This window comes from Ovis canadensis, chromosome 22, assembly GCF_042477335.2.
Source record: "Ovis canadensis isolate MfBH-ARS-UI-01 breed Bighorn chromosome 22, ARS-UI_OviCan_v2, whole genome shotgun sequence".
In the NCBI taxonomy this organism is placed as follows: Eukaryota; Metazoa; Chordata; class Mammalia; order Artiodactyla; family Bovidae; genus Ovis; species Ovis canadensis.
The window spans coordinates 32,110,215-32,127,302 of record NC_091266.1 but is presented as its reverse complement, the minus strand read 5'-3'; the positions used below and the strand labels follow the sequence as shown (position 1 = coordinate 32,127,302).

The window sequence follows — 17,088 nt, the reverse complement described above, 5'->3', positions numbered from 1 at the left end:
TGAATTTTGCAGGAGCTAATGGATAAGGAAGAGTGCAGTAATATATAAAACCAAGAGTCTTGACAGTAAGCTACAAGCTGGGTTAAGAGAGGAGGAGGCAGGTGATGAAGGGCCTGATAGGAATTCCTGAGGCTGTCACCACTATGTTTAATCCTGGCTGAGGTGTCCTGTTATTTCCTGGTTTAAAGACTCAGCTAGAATTCATGGCAATGGATGATTCTTTATTTTTGGTTTTCATCCTGATAGGAATTATTTTCAGCAATGGAGAACAATGGAAGCAAACTCGACGTTTCTCCCTCATGATTTTGAGAAATATGGGGATGGGGAAGAGGACTATTGAACACAGAATTCAAGAGGAAGCCTTGTGTTTGGTGGAAGCATTAAAAAAAACCAATGGTGGGTATTTCTTCATGTAATTAGCAGTAACTGCTTGGGCAGACCAAATGCTATTACAAGTAGACTACAGAGTGGTAACGGCTCAAATACAACAGAAGTTGACTTTCTGCTCCCATGACAGTAATAGGAGATGAAGTTGCTGGCATAATGGCCTTTTCAAGCACCTGGTTTCCAGGGCCTTTGTTGCCTTCAACATATGAATGCCTTCCTGTGGCTCCCAGAGTTCATCTCTTTGAATGGTAGAGCGGTGGGGGGGGCGGGGGGGTAGTAAAGAAGAAAGAAAAGAACAAATAATGTTTTTAATAGGTGAGATATGGCACTCACACACAAAAGTTCTTTCCTATCGCATGGGCTGTAACTCAGTCACAAGGCCACACCTAAATGTACAAGGAACTGGGAAATGTGGTTAGCTGTGTGCACAGGAAGAAGAGGAGAACATGGATTCTGGTAATCTGCTAGTAACTTGAAAGTCTAAGTTCTCAGGTAACTTCTTGAGAAGCATTTAAAATATTTTGCAACATATGCATGTCATGTCATTATGCTATATAGCACCTTAAACTTGAACAGTCCTGTCTATCAGTGATATCTTAGTAAAACTGAAACAAAATTAGTGGTTCAGGTGTGGGCTTCCACTAAATCCCTCTCTGAGTAGGCCTGTATTACAGCTCCCCTGTGGGTGTGTGGGGAGGGAGCTTCAGTAGCACACATCCACATGTGTGGATGCCCAAGCAGGACAGGAAGAGGGGATAGGAGAGAAAGGGGTGAGTCTCCTGACTTGACAGGGAAGGAGTAAGATGAGGATCTTAAGACTGTGCTTTTGTAAAACAAAATGTTTAAATTTGAAGAACATTATGAACTTAATAACACTATATTCTAAACGGTGCTAAACTTCAAGTTTTTTTTTTTTTTTAATCAGTGTTATATTATTGTCCAGATCGGTTTTGCCCCTCAGTTTTTGGTGTTACTCATATAAATAATGCAATTATTACAAATATTTGCTTGATTTGCGTTTCTTCTTTTGAGTAAGTTTCTCAAGATGGCAATAAAGTGTCAATGAACTCATTTGAATTTGGTCCATATTATCTAGGAATGGGTGGGAAATCTGGCAGAAGAAGAACACAAGGCTCATCTTGCATAGATTGTTCTCTACTCTGTTGCTCAAATTTAACATATTAAATAAATATTTTCACATGATTAATTTTTAAATGTTTATCATGAATATTGTTAACAAAATAGAATAGTAGTTCATTATTTTGCATGTATCATAACTCATTTTAGGCCAAATAGATTGCTTTCTGTTTTTTGTTGCTAATAATATTAAACAATGCAATCTATATTAATTATTGAACATCCCTGATTATTTTCTAGAGTAAAATTTTGGAAATGCAGTTAACAAATCAATAAATACTAGGTTTTAGCATGTTGTTGTTGTTCAGTCACTAAGTGATACCTGACTGTTTGTGACCCCATGGACCACAGCACACCAGGCTTCAATGTTTTTCAATAAATATCCCCCAGTGTTTGCTCAAATTCATGTACATAAGGCTGGTGATGCCCTCCACCCATCTCATCCTCTGTCACCCCCTTGTCCTCCTGCCCTCAATCTTTCCCAGCATTAGAGGTGGCCAAAGAATTGGAGCTTTAGCTTCAGCGTCAGTCTTCCAATGAATATTCAGGGTTGATTTACTTTACGATTGACTTGATTGATCTCCTTGCTGTCCGAGGGACTCTCAAGAGTCTTTTCCAGGACCACAATGGGAAAACATCAATTCTTTGGCACTCAGCCTTCTTTATGATCCAACTCTCACATCCATGCATGACTACTGGAAAAACCATAGCTTTGACTAGATGGATCTTTGTCAGCAAGCTGATGTCTCTGCTTTTTCATATGTTATCTAGGTTTGTCATAACTTTTATTTCAAGGAGCAAGTATCTTTTAAACAGCTTATTATTAACTGGTTAAATTTTCCCATAGTGAATATGACCTTCTCTCAGCTTCCTTGCCTATGACCACCCAGACTGCTCGAATCCACCTAACTATGGAGACCTCATCCTCTTGGGGTAGCCCAGTTTGTCACTGGTTAACTAACTGTCGTAAGTTTATTTCACACGTTGGGCAGAACCTTTTTTCTTGTAATTTCTACTTTTTGATCCCTACTAAGTTTTTTCATTCTGTAGTAAAGTGTTGTGGTACTAGTTGCCAGGCAGAAGCAGGATGGATTTCCCACTGAAAATTTAGTATAGCTGTTGAGGTTGGTAGTGATACACACATCTCAACAGGATATGAAAAGTTCTATTACTCACATAATGAGGCTTTCGGGGTAAGGCACGGTAGCTAGAAAACCGACCGAAAAATGCCTGGAGAAAGCCGGAAAAGGATACCGGCTTGGGATATTAACGGTGGTTAGGGGCTGGAGTGGGGAAGAGGGTTCCAATGTATAGACCAGGGTTTGTGTGGTTTAAACTTCCTGCTTGTGCCAAAGAAGCAATCACATCAGCTAGTCCATGTGTGAGTAGAAGAAGAAAAAGTAAGAGTTAAAAGTTGCCAGGACTCAAACAACAATAAATGGTGTCATATTCTCTATTTTATATTATTAACCTGTTTATAGTTCAGTTCAGATCAGTTGCTCAGTTGTGTCCGGCTCTTTGCAACCAAATGGACTGCAGCATGCCAGGCCCCCCTGTCCATCACCAACTCCCAGAGTCCACTCAAACTCATGTCCATTGAGTTTATGATGCCATCCAACCATCTCGTCTTCTGTTGTCCCCTTCTCCTCCTGCCTTCAATCTTTCCCAGCATCAGAGTCTTTTCGAATGAGTCAATGCTCCTCATCAGGTGGCCAAAGTATTGGAGTTTTAGTTTCAATATCAGTCCTTCCAATGAATATTCAAGACTGATTTCCTTTAGGATGGACTGATTGGATCTCCTTGCAGTCCAAGGGACTCTAAAGAGTCACCTCCTACACCACAGTCAAAAGCATCAATTCTTCAGCTCTCAGCTTCCTTATAGTCCAACTCATATCCATACATGATTACTGGAAAAACTATAGCTTTGACTAGACAGATATTTGTTGGCAAAGTAATGTCTCTGTTTTTTAAATATGTTGTCTAGGTTGGTCATAGCTTTTCATCCAAGGAGCAAGCGTCTTTTAATTTCATGGCTGCAATCACCATCTGCGTTGATTTTGGAGACCCCTAAAATAAAGTCTGTCACTGTTTCCATTGTTTCCCCATCTATTTGTCATGAAGCGATTGGACCAGATGCCATCATCTTATTTTTCTGAATGTTGAGCTTTAACCCAGTGTTTTTACTCTCCTTTTTCACTTTCATCAAGAGGCTCTTTAGTTCTTCTTTGCTTTCTGCCATAAGTGTGGTATCATCTGCATATCTGAGGTTATTGATATTTCTCCCTGCAATCTTGATTCTAGCTTGAGCTTCACCCAGCTCAGCATTTCACATGATATACTCTGCATATAAGTTAAATAAGCAGGGTGACTATATACAGCTTTGATGTACTCCTTTACCAATTTGGAACTAGGCTGTTGTTCCATGTCCAGTTCTAACTGTTGCTTCTTGACCTGCTTACAGGTTTCTCAGAAGGCAGGTAAGGTGGTCTGGTAGTCCCATCTCTTGAAGAATCTCCCACAGTTTGTTATGATCCACACAGTTAAAGGCTTTGGTCTAGTCAATAAAGCGGAGGTAGATATTTTTCTGGAACTCTCTTGCCCTTTCTATAATCCAACTGATGTTGGCAATTTGATCTCTGGTTCCTCTGCCTTTCCTAAATCCAGTCTGAACATGTGGAAGTTCATGGTTTACACACTGTTGAAGCCTCGCTTGGAGAATTTTGAACATCACTTTGCTGCGTATGAGATGAGTGCAACTGTGTGGTAGTTTGAACGTTCTTTGGCATTGCCTTTTTTTGGGATCAGAATGAAAATTGAACTTTTCCAGTAATGTGGCCGCTGCTGAATTTCCAAACTTGCTGGCATATTGAGTGTAGCACATTCACAGCATCATCTTTTAGAGTTTGAAATTGCTCAACTGGAATTCCATCACTTCCACTAGCTTTGCTTGTGGTAATGTTTCCTAAGGCGACTTGACTTCACATTCCAGGGTGTCTGGCTCTAGGTGGGTGACCACACCATCCTGGTTATCTGGGTCATTAAGATGTTTTTTGTATAGTTCTTCTTTGTATTCTTGCCACCTCTTCTAACTATCTTCTGCTTTTGTTAGGTCCATACCGTTTCTGTCCTTTATTGTGACCATCTTTGCATGAAATGTTCCCTGATTTTCTTGATGCCATCTCTAGTCTTCAACCCCTCTCATTGTCTTCTGAGAGAAAGGCACATTCAACATTTTTCAATGAATTTTGTAAAATATGATTTCAATTCTCCTCAGTCTCCTTACCTTCTTATTATATTGGTCAGTTTCTTCTGGGTATTTTGAAGAATATCAACACCAAGAGCTAAATTTTATAATTTTAAAGACATTTCAAAATGATCTTCTTCTTGTGTGTTACCTTGTGGCTTTAATTGGAGAATGATATAAATAGAATAATTGGGAGAAATTTAATAAATAAATTACACCGGATTGTATAATTTTGCTTAGGGAAACACAATTTTATTTTGTTGTTTTTGTTGTTTAGTTGCTAAGTCATGCCCTACTCTTCACAACTCCATGGACTATTGCATGCCAGGCTTTTCTGTCCTTCACTACCTCCCAGAGTTTGCTCGAACTCATGTCAGCCCCTTCTCATCTTGCCCTCAGTCTTTCCCAGCATCACAGTCTTTTCCAATGAGTCAGCTCTTCGGATCAGATGGCCAAAATATTGGCGCTTCAGCTTTAGCAGCAATGAATATTTAGAACTGATTTCTTTCAGAATTGACTGGCTTAATCTTGCTGTCCAAGAGACTCTCAGGAGTCTTCTCTAGCACCACAGTTAGAAAACATCAATTCTTTAGCACTCAGCCTTCTTTATTGTCCAACTCTCTAGGCATGTTGAATTTATAGTGATGATGGCAGGTCCAGGTTGTTCTAATAATAAAAAGAAATCTTAGGAATCAAACTTTCTCCATTATTTTATACAGTAAACATAAGATTTACTTGAAAATTATATTCCAACTTTCATATATTATTTTTAGGATCTCCATGTGATCCTACTTTCCTTCTGACCTATGCTCCCTGCAACGTGATCTGCTCCATTATATTCCGGAATCGTTTTGAATACAGTGATGAAAACTTTCTAACCTTGGCAAAGTATATTCATGAAAATGCAACAATTTTTAGCACCCCCTGGATTGAGGTAAGGTCAAGGTTCTCTTTAAATAAGAAATAACTTTTAATCTAAAGTGATTACCACATTTCTTTGTGCTATTGTTTGGTACCACTTAGTGAGTTATCATGGAGAAGGAAATGGCAACCCACTTCAGTATTCTTACATAGAGAATCCTGTGGCTGGAGGAGCCTGTTGGGCTGCTGTCCATAGGGTTGCACAGAGTCAGACATGACTGAAATGACTTCGCATGCATTGGAGAAGGAAATGACAGCCCACTCCAGTATTCTTGCCTGGAGAATCCCAGGGACGGAGGAGCCTGGTGGGCTGCCATCCATGGGGTTGCACAGAGTCGGACATGACTGCAGTGACTTAGCAGCAGGAGCAACAGTGAGTTATCAAAGCAATTGAATGTGTTGAAATGAATTTGTAAACAAAATATAAGAATAGCAATAAAAAATAGTGCAACAATTATAGCAAGGTTTTTTCTTTTTTTGAGAAATCTTTTTTCTCCTGATTTTTATGTGTATAAATAGGATGTATATATATTGTATTTTTACTATTAGTAAACTGTCAGAAAAATAACTTATGTTGTACTACTAACAACTAAAATTCCATGGATCATAATGTTACGATGTTTTCTACCTGGGAAGGACTCTAGAGAGCAAGTAGTCTATGGAACAGAAAACTCACCTGGAAATACTGAGCTTATTTTCAAAATAACCTAACCAAAAGAAGAATGAGTTAGATATAAAAACTAGATTTCTTGATTCTCTAAGATAGCAGCTGAATAAATTTCTTCAGTACCTACTGAGGGTATTAAGTCATGAAGATACTATTTAAAAAGGATTCTGTAGACTCTAGGACTATGATGGTCAAATGAATGTGTACATTTCTGAAGATGTAAAATGCCTAAATAAAAGTAAGTTAGGTAATATAGGCATTTCCTTAGTCTTTCTGGTATATTTTCTTCATTTAAAAAATGGTATGGTGTGAATAGACTTAAATGGAGTTATCGACAGTAGTACAATAATACTAGGAGACATTAACACATCATTTACATCAATGGACAGAACAGTTCAGTTCAGTCACTTACTCGTCTCCGACTCTTTGCAGCTCCATGGACAGAGCAGCCAAACTAAATTAATAAGAAATCATTGGCCTTAATCATCACATTAGACACGATGGACTTGATAGATTTATATACAACATTCCATCCAAATGTAGCAGAATACACATTCTTTTCAAGTACACATGAAACATTTTCCAAGATAGATCATATGCTGTTACAAAACAAATGTCAGTAAATTTAAGAAATTGAAATTATATTGAGCATCTTTTTGGCCACAATGGCATGAAACTAGAAATCAATTACAAGAAAAAAAAACCTGGAAAAAAACACAAACACACAGGAGCTGAATATGTTGTTATATTGTTAGCTGCTACTAAACAACAATGGGTCAAAGAGGAAGTCAAAATACCTTGAGAGAAATGAAAATGGAAACAACATTCCAAAATCTATGTGACTCACAAAAGCAGTTCTAAGAGGGAAGTTCATAGTGAAAGAGGTCTACCTCAGGAAACCAGAAAAATACCAAGTAAGCAATCTAACCTTACACATAAAACTAGAAAAAGAGTGGGCACTCTCCATCCCCCTTCTGATGTCTATGTCAGAAGGATTCTCTGTCCCTTTTCTTTCTTTAATAAAACTGCTACACAAAAGCTCTTGAGTGATCAAGAATGATCCCTGGTCCTGAAGCTAAATCTTCTTCTGAGATCACGAATCCGACACAGTTCACCACAAGCTATCATCTTGGGGGCTCATCCGGGATTTTCAGGACAAGGTAAGAACACTCAAGAGCTCTAGCCTCTCTGCTTTCTCAGTATACGCATTTTTTTTGCTATACTTTACTAACGCTATGGTGTGCTTGTGTGAATGAATGACATGCCTTGCACGAAACAAGTGATGAGCCCCGTTCTGTGGTTATGAGGTGCCTCATAATGATTGAAAGCAGCTCCCCAAAGGGGAGCCTTGTTGGGGGTTTATGCTGACCTGCCAATGCCAAGAGGCACTCAACCTCCCTTCAAGGGGAGTGGCCAGAAATGGGCAAAGCTTGTGGAGTGAACTTTCCTTTCTTGGTCACTTTTTTTCTGGTCTTTTTGACCATTCCATAACTGCCTACTAACCTACTCTGTCAAGAAAGCTGAGTGCCAAAGAATTGATGCTTTTGAACTGTGGTGTTGGAGAAGACTGTTGAGAGTCCCTTGGACTGCAAGGAGATCCAACCAGTCCATCCTAAAGGAGATCAGTCCTGAGTGTTCATTGGAAGGACTGATGTTGAAGCTGAAACTCCAATACTTTGGGCACCAGATGTGAAGAGCTGACTCATTTGAAAAGACCCTGATGCTGGGAAAGGGCAGGAGGAGAAGGGGATGACAGAGGACGAGATGGTTGGATGACATCACCGATTCGGTGGACATGGGTTTGGGTGGACTAAGGGAGTTGGTGATGGACAGAGAGGCCTGGCGTGCTGTGGTTCACGGGGTTGCAAAGAGTCGGACATGATTGAGCTAATGAACTGATACTGAACCTAATCTGTCAGATCATAGACTATCAAGGGAATTGGGATTCATGCCAATACTACATATTTTTACTTAGACCCCAAGTGTGGAAGCGCCTAGCCTTGCTAGGAGGCACAATTTACAAGAGCATGTTTGGGAGCCAGCCAGAGCTCTAACTCCAGGAATGTCTCTCAGGCTAGGGGTCACTCTCTTGACTGCCTAACTCAGGGCCCACAGTCCTAAAAGTCAGTCTTTGTCATGGCTGTGCCTCCTACCTATGTGGATAAAAGCACTGCTGGTGACTTTTGAGGACATCGATTGGGAATTGCAGGATCTGCTCAGATTGGAAGTCCAATGGGCTTCTTCCTTTGGTAGTGCTAGCTATTAGAAGACCAGAGAAAGCTCTCCAATGGCTTCTGTCTCAACTCCCTAGATATTCCTTTTGTGGAATCTGTGGAAAGGAACTGAAAGGAATGGACCTAGTAGCTTGAGGACAAAAATCATTTTCCTCACTGTCCAGCCCTCTACCACCTTTGCTATTACATATACTGGCATGGTGCTACTCAGAAGGGACATCTTGGTTGTTGTTCATCTCTTTATGTCTCACCACTTCTACTGCAGTCAGGACTGTATTTAGGAATGTACATGGGCACACATAAGATGGATGCTTCCTCTAGTAGTCCTAGCTTGGGAAACATTCTGGGAAACTACTCTGGCAAATCAAATAAAGGTCATGGTGGTAAGGAACTAGAAATCAATCTGGGATGCCATCAGGTCTACCCCTGGTGCATCTCCACCCCATCTTGGTGGTAGAACTGGGAGGGATGAGAAAGATGTCTTTGTCAGTAAGGGACAGACTAATTCTGACCAGGGAAGGAAAGCTTCAGTGGAAAGTCTGTCTGCACACCCATCTAGAGCAGGGAGGGACGCTTCTGGCGGAAAGAAGCCACAGCCGTGGATGCTGCTTTTTTCTCTCTTACAGATGGGAGCTAACAGATCCAGAACCACTCCTTTAAAATGTTAAAAAACTTGGGACAAGTTTGATCCCCAGAGTTTAAAAAATACACACCTGGTTCTTCTTCTGTGATACTGAATGGCCACATTATCCTTTGGAAAATGGGGAACACTGGCCAGTTAAAGGGTCTCTCAATTATGATACCATATTACAACTAGACCAGTTCTATAGAAAACAAAGGAAATGGGTTGAAGTGGCATATGTGTTGCTCTTTATCTCTCTGTGAGACATGCCAGACTTATGTACAAAGTGTGCAGATTTGGGTGTGAAGCCTTCAGCTGCCTCCTGTTCTCTTACTTTGCCCCTGTATCTGGGGCTCCCAACTGAACAGGCTGAGAATCAGGGTACCCTTCCAGGAGGGGTGGCCTTAGTCTCAGTAGAAATTCCAACAGTCCCAACTGTGGTTGAGACTATTTAGAGTATCCAAAAAGTACATAGAAAGTTTTATGGGACTAACTTTACTTTAGGACCTTACTTGGAGAGATGTAATGTATGTCTTGGGACAGACACTGACTCCTGATTCAAAAACTCAAGTTTTGGGGGAAGCTACTGCTTTTGTTTTTTCTTTTCTTTTCTTTTGACTCAAGAAAAACATTTATTATTTCTATGTTTCCACTTGTTCTGTAGATTCTTTCGGATATTTTTTTCTTCTTTCCTTTTCTTTTCCCACTTTGTTGTAGTTGTCAATTTTAATGGCATTATAAAATCTAATTAAGGTTTTGAGATTTTTTTTCCCCTCAGTCACATTTTTTTTCATCTTTTATTTTTTATTTTATTTTTTTAACTTTTTATTTTTACTTTATTTTACTTTATAATACTGTATTGGTTTTTCCATACATTGACATGAATCCACCATGAGTGTACATGCGATCCCAAACATGAACACCCATCCCACCTCCCTCCCCACAACATCCCTCTGGGTCATCCCCATGCACCAGCCCCAAGCATGCTGTATCCTGCGTCGGACATAGACTGGTGATTTGATTCTTACATGATAGTATGTATGTTTCAATGCCATTCTCCCAAATCATCCCACCCTCTTCCTCTCCCTCTGAGTCCAAAAGTCTGCTATACACATCTGTGTTTTTTGCTGTCTTGCATACAGGGTCATCATTGCCATCATTCTAAATTCCATATATATGTGTTAGTATACTGTATTGGTGTTTTTCTTTCTGGCTTACTTCACTCTGTATAATCAGCTCCAGTTTCATCCATCTCGTCAGAACTGATTCAAATGTATTCTTTTTAATGGCTGAGTAATACTCCATTGTGTATATGTACCACAGCTTTCTTATCCATTCATCTGCTAATGGACATCTAGGTTGTTTCCATGTCCTGGCTATTATAAATAGTGCTGCGATGAACATTGGGGTACATGTGTCTCTTTCAATTCTGTTTTCCCTGGTGTGTATGTCCAGCAGTGGGATTTCTGGGTCATATGGCAGTTCTATTTGCAATTTTTAAAGCAATCTCCACACTGTTTTCCATAGTGGTTGTACTAGTTTGCATTCCCACCAACAGTGTAGGAGGGTTCCCTTTTCTCCACACCCTCTCCAGCATCTATTGCTTGCAGATTTTTGGATTGCAGACATTCTGACTGGTGTGAAGTGGTACCTCATTGTGGTTTTGATTTGCATTTCTCTAATAATGAGTGATGTTGAGCATCTTTTCATGTGTTTGTTAGCCATCCGTATGTCTTCTTTGGAGAAATGTCTATTTAGTTCTTTGGCCCATTTTTTGATTGGGTCTTTTATTTTTCTGGAATTGAGTTGCATAAGTTGTTTGTATATTTTTGAGATTAGTTGTTTGTCAGTTGTTTCATTTGCTATTGTTTTCTCCCATTCAGAAGGCTGTCTTTTCACCTTGCTTATATTTTCCTTTGTTGTGCAGAAGCTTTCAATTTTAATTAGATCCCATTTGTTTATTTTTGCTTTGATTTCCAGAATTCTGGGAGGTGGGTCATAGAGGATCCTGCTGTGATTTATGTCTGAGAGTGTTTTGCCTCTGTTCTCCTCTAGGAGTTTTCTCGTTTCTGGTCTTATTTTTAGATCTTTAATCCATTTTGAGTTTATTTTTGTGTGCGGTGTTAGGAAGTGATCTAGTTTTATTCTTTTACAAGTGGTTGACCAGTTTTCCCAGCACCACTTGTTAAAGAGATTGTCTTTACTCCATTGTATATTCGTGCCTCCTTTGTCAAAGATAAGGTGTCCATATGTGTGTGGATTTATCTCTGGGCTTTCTATTTTGTTCCATTGATCTATATTTCTGTCTTTGTGCCAGTACCATACTGTCTTGATGACTGTGGCTTTATAGTAGAGCCTGAAGTCAGGCAGGTTGATTCCTCCAGTTCCATTCTTCTTTCTCAAGATGGCTTTGGCTATTCGAAGTTTTTTGTATTTCCATACAAATCTTGAAATTATTTGTTCTAGTTCTGTGAAAAATATGGCTGGTAGCTTGATAGGGATTGCATTGAATTTGTAAATTGCTTTGGGTAGTATACTCATTTTCACTATATTGATTCTTCCCATCCATGAACATGGTATATTTCTCCATCTATTAGTGTCCTCTTTGATTTCTTTCATCAGTGTTTTATAGTTTTCTATATATAGGTCTTTAGTTTCTTTAGGTAGATATATTCCTAAGTATTTTATTCTTCTCATTGCAATGGTGAATGGAATTGTTTCCTTCATTTCTTTTTCTACTTTCTCATTATTAGTGTATAGGAATGCAAGAGATTTCTGTGTGTTGATTTTATATCCTACAACTTTACTATATTCATTGATTAGCTCTAGTGATTTTGTGGTGGAGTCATTAGGGTTTTCTATGTAGAGGATCACGTCATCTGCAAACAGTGAGAGTTTTACTTCTTCTTTTCCAATTTGGATTCCTTTTATTTCTTTTTCTGCTCTGATTGCTGTGGCCAAAACTTCCAGAACTATGTTGAATAGTAGCGGTGAAAGTGGGCACCCTTCTCTTGTTCCTGACTTTAGGGGAAATGCTTTCAAGTTTTCACCATTGAGGATAATGTTTGCTGTGGGTTTGTCATATATAGCTTTTATTATGTTGAGGTATGTTCCTTCTATTCCTGCTCTCTGGAGAGTTTTTATCATAAATGGATGTTGAATTTTGTCAAAGGCCTTTGTCATATGGCTTTTATTTTTCAATTTGTTAATGCGGTGAATTACACTGATTGATTTGCAGATATTGAAGAATCCTTGCATCCCTGGGATAAAGCCCACTTGGTCATGGTGTATGATCTTTTTAATGTGTTGTTGGATTCTAATTGCTAGAATTTTGTTGAGGATTTTTGCATCTATGTTCACCAGTGATATTGGCCTGTAGTTTTCTTTTTTTGTAGCATCTCTGTCAGGTTTTGGTATTAGGGTGATGGTGGCCTCATAGAACGAGTTTGGAAGTTTACCTTCCTCTGCAATTTTCTGGAAGAGTTTCAGTAGGATAGGTGTTAGCTCTTCTCGAAGTTTTTGGTAGAATTCAGCTGTGAAGCCATCTGGACCTGGGCTTTTGTTTGCTGGAAGATTTCTGATTACAGTTTCAATTTCCGTGCTTGTGATGGGTCTGTTAAGATTTTCTATTACTTCCGGGTTCAGTTTTGGAAAATTGTACTTTTCTAAGAATTTGTCCATTTCTTCCACGTTGTCCATTTTATTGGCATAGAATTGCTGATAGTAGTCTCTTATGATCCTTTGTATTTCTGTGTTGTCTGTTGTGATCTCTCCATTTTCATTTCTAATTTTATTGATTTGATTTTTCTCTCTTTGCTTCTTGATGAGTCTGGCTAATGGTTTGTCAATTTTCTGTATCCTCTCAAAGAACCCGCTTTTGGTTTTGTTGATTTTTGCTATGGTCTCTTTTGTTTCTTTTGCATTTATTTCTGCCCTAATGTTTAAGATTTCTGTCCTTCAGCTAACTCTGGGGTTCTCCAATTCTTCCTTTTTTAGTTGCCATAGGTGTAGAGTTAGGTTATTTATTTGACTTATTTCTTGTTTCTTGAGGTATTGCCTGTATTGCTATGAACTTTCCTCTTAGCACTGCTTTTATAGTGTCCCACAGGTTTTGGGTTGTTGTGTTTTCATTTTCATTCGTTTCTATGCATATTTTGATTTCTTTTTTGATTTCTTCTGTGATTTGTTGGTTATTCAGAAGTGTGTTGTTCAACCTCCATATGTTGGAATTTTTAATAGTTTTTCTTCTGTAATTGAGATCTAATCTTAATGCATTATGGTCAGAAAAGATGGTTGGAATGATTTCAATTTTTTAAAATTTATCAAGGTTAGATTTATGGCCCAGGATGTGATCTATCCTGGAGAAGGTTCCATGAGCACTTGAGAAAAAGGTGAAATTCATTGTTTTGGGGTGAAATGTCCTATAGATATCAATTAGGTCTAACTGGTCTAATGTATCATTTAAAGTTTGCGTTTCTTTGTTAATTTTCTGTTTAGTTGATCTGTCCATAGGTGTGAGTGGGGTATTAAAGTCTCCCGCTATTATTGTGTTATTGTTAATTTCCCCTTTCATACGTGTTAGCATTTGTCTTACATATTGCGGTGCTCCTATATTGGGTGCATATATATTTATAATTGTTATATCTTCTTCTTGGATTGATCCTTTGATCATTATGTAGTGGCCTTCTTTGTCTCTTTTCACAGCCTTTGTTTTAAAGTCTATTTTATCTGATATGAGTATTGCCACTCCTGCTTTCTTTTGGTCTCTATTTGCGTGGAATATCTTTTTCCAGCCCTTCACTTTCAGTCTGTATGCGTCCCTTGTTTTGAGGTGGGTCTCTTGTAAGCAGCATATAGAGGGGTCTTGTTTTTGTATCCATTCGGCCAATCTTTGTCTTTTGGTTGGGGCATTCAACCCATTTACGTTTAAGGTAATTATTGATAAGTATGATCCCGTTACCATTTACTTTATTGTTTTGGGTTCAGGTTAATACACCCTTTTTGTGTTTCCTGTCTAGACAATATGTTTTAGAATTTGTTGGAGAGCTGGTTTGGTGATGCTGAATTTTCTGAGCTTTTGCTTGTCTGTAAAGCTTTTGATTTCTCCTTCATATTTGAATGAGATCCCTGCTGGGTACAGTAATCTGGGCTGTAGGTTATCTTCTTTCATCACTTTAAGTATGTCTTGCCATTCCTTCCTGGCCTGAAGAGTTTCTATTGAAAAATCAGCTGTTATGGGAATCCCCTTGTGTGTTATTTGTTGTTTTTCCCTTGCTGCTTTTAATATTTGTTCTTTGTGTTTGATCTTTGTTAATTTGATTAATATGTGTCTTGGGGTGTTTTGCCTTGTGTTTATCCTATTTGGAACTCTCTGTGTTTCTTGGACTTGGGTGATTATTTCCCTCCCCATTTTAGGGAAGTTTTCAGCTATTATCCCCTCAAGGATTTTCTCATGGTCTTTCTTTTTGTCTTCTTCTTCTGAGACTCCTATAATTCGAATGTTGGAGCGTTTCATGTTGTCCTGGAGGTCTCTGAGATTGTCCTCATTTCTTTTAATTCATTTTCCTTTTTTCACTCTGATTCATGTATTTCTACCATTCTATCTTCTATTTCACTAATCCTATCTTCTGCCTCCGTTATTCTACTATTTGTTGCCTCCAGAGTGTTTCTGATCTCATTTATTGCATTGTTCATTATATATTGACTCTTTTTTATTTCTTCTAGGTCCTTGTTAAACCTTTCTTGCATCTTCTCAATCCTTGTCTCTAGGCTATTTATCTGTGATTCCATTTTGATTTCAAGATTTTCAATCATTTTCACTATTAATATTCGGAATTCTTTCTCAGGTAGATTCCCTACCTCTTCCTCTTTTGTTTGGTTTGGTGGGCAACTCTCCTGTTCCTTTACCTGCTGAGTATTCCTCTGTCTCTTCATCTTGGTTATATTGCTGCGTTTGGGGTGGCCTTTCTATATTCTGGGAATTTGTGGAGTTCTCTTTATTATGGAGCTTCCTCACTGTGGGTGGGGTTCTATCAGTGGCTTGTCAAGGTTTCCTGGTTAGGGAGGCTTGTGTTGGAGTTCTGGTGGGTGGAGCTGGGTTTCTTCTCTCTGGAGTGCAGTGGAGTGACCAGTACTGGGTTATGAGATGTCAATGGTTTTGGAGTAACGTTGAGCTGCCTGTATATTGAAGCTCAGGGGTGTGTTCCTGTGTTGCTGGAGAATTTGCGTGGTATGTCTTGCTCTGGAACTTGTTGGCCCTTTGGGTGGAGCTTGGTTTCAGCGTAGGTATGGAGGCATTTGATGAGCTCCTATTGCTTAATGTTCCCTGAATTCAGGAGTTCTCTGATGTTCTCAGGCTTTGTACTTAAGCCTCCTGCTTCTGGTTTTCAGTTTTATTTTTACAGTAGCCTCTAGATTTCTCCATCTATACAGCACCAATGATAAAACATCTAGGTTAAAGAGGAAAAGTTTCTCCACATTGAGGGACACCTGGAGAGGTTCACTGAGTTACATGGAGAAGAGAAGAGGGACGGGGTAGTTAGAGGTGACTGGAATGAGATGAGGTGGGGTCAAAAGAGGAGAGAGCAAGCTAGCCAATAGTCACTTCCTTATGTGTGCTCCATAGTCTGGACCGCTCAGAGGTATTTACGGAGTTATACAGGGAAGAGGAGAGGGAGGAAGTAGACAGAGGTGTCCAGGAGGATAAGAGAGAGGAATGAAAAGGAGAGAGACAAATCCTGCCAGTAACCAGTTCCTTAGGTGTTCTCCACCGTCTGGAACACACAGAGATTCACAGAGTTGGATAGAGAAGAGATGGGGGAGGAAAGAGACAGAGGCCACCTGGTGGAGAAAAAGGAGTGTCCAAGGAGGAGAGAGTGGTCAAGCCAGTAATCTCGCTCTCAGGTAAAGTTGGGTAGTGAAGTTTGGGTTTTTAAATGTACAAAATTGCCAACAAAAACCTAAAAGCAAAGATTAAAAATCTAGAGTAGAGGTTGGATTTTCAAAAATACAATATTAAAGAAAAGAAGCAGAAGGAAAAAAGAAAAAAGAAAAAAAAAGCCACAAGAATTATTAAAAAACTCCAACAACAACCACATAAAGACGATATATGGTGTTTGCCTTAAAAAAAGAGTCTTTTTTTTGAAAAGTAATAGTAGGTTATAGAAATAAAAATTAGAGGAGAAATAGAAGACTTAACAATTAAAAAAAAGTTAGAAAAAAAAAGCAAGAAAAAAAAGAAAAAAATAGAAAAAAAAAAAGGAACGATTATAAAAATAGTAAAGATATTTCTGGCCCTTCTCTGATGTTGCGGGCAGTGTGGGGTCACTTCCAAGGCGGTTCCCTCTGTTTAACTTTTTCTGTTTGCTGTTTCTTTTAGGCTCAGTTGTTCAGTCACGCTGTGGGGAGGGGGGGATGCTGCAAACAAATAGCACTGTCATGTGCACACAGTGTCTCAGCCCCGCTGGACCTGTCCCTTCTCGTGGCTCACAAACCGCTCCAGTTCTATGATGCTCAGCCAGGAACCGTCTGAGGCCGGCCCTAGGCTATGTGCACCTCCCCGGTCTAAGCCACTTAGGTTCGGCGCTCAGGTAGCCCTCAGAGGCTCAGATTCGGTTGGGACTGTGTTTTGCTCCCTTCCCAGGTCCGAATAGCTCAGGAGTTTGGCGAGCATGGTGGCTGCGAGTTATCGCCTTTTCTGTCTCTGCTTCTCAGTTTTCTGGGTGTACCACTGGCGCCCCTTGTGAGGCAGATGGTGACTGTCCAGCACCCCCAGAAGTCTTAGCAACGAAGCCTGCTTACAGTTTGGTTAGTAAAGTCTCTCCGGGTCTGCAATTGCCCCTTTCCAGCCCTTACGGCTCTGGCTGCCTGTCCCCGG

General features: G+C 39.5%; 1 protein-coding gene across 1 annotated transcript in view; it reads left to right on the top strand.

Moving 5' to 3' along the window:
* The window catches only part of LOC138427956 (cytochrome P450 2C21-like), a 69,798-nt gene that overhangs the window by 8,997 nt on the left and 43,713 nt on the right, over positions 1-17,088 (top strand). The window contains exons 3-4 of the mRNA XM_069568083.1: positions 247-396; positions 5,542-5,702. Of these exons, the coding sequence (XP_069424184.1) occupies positions 247-396; positions 5,542-5,702 (311 nt within the window). The remainder of the gene's footprint in view (positions 1-246; positions 397-5,541; positions 5,703-17,088) is intronic.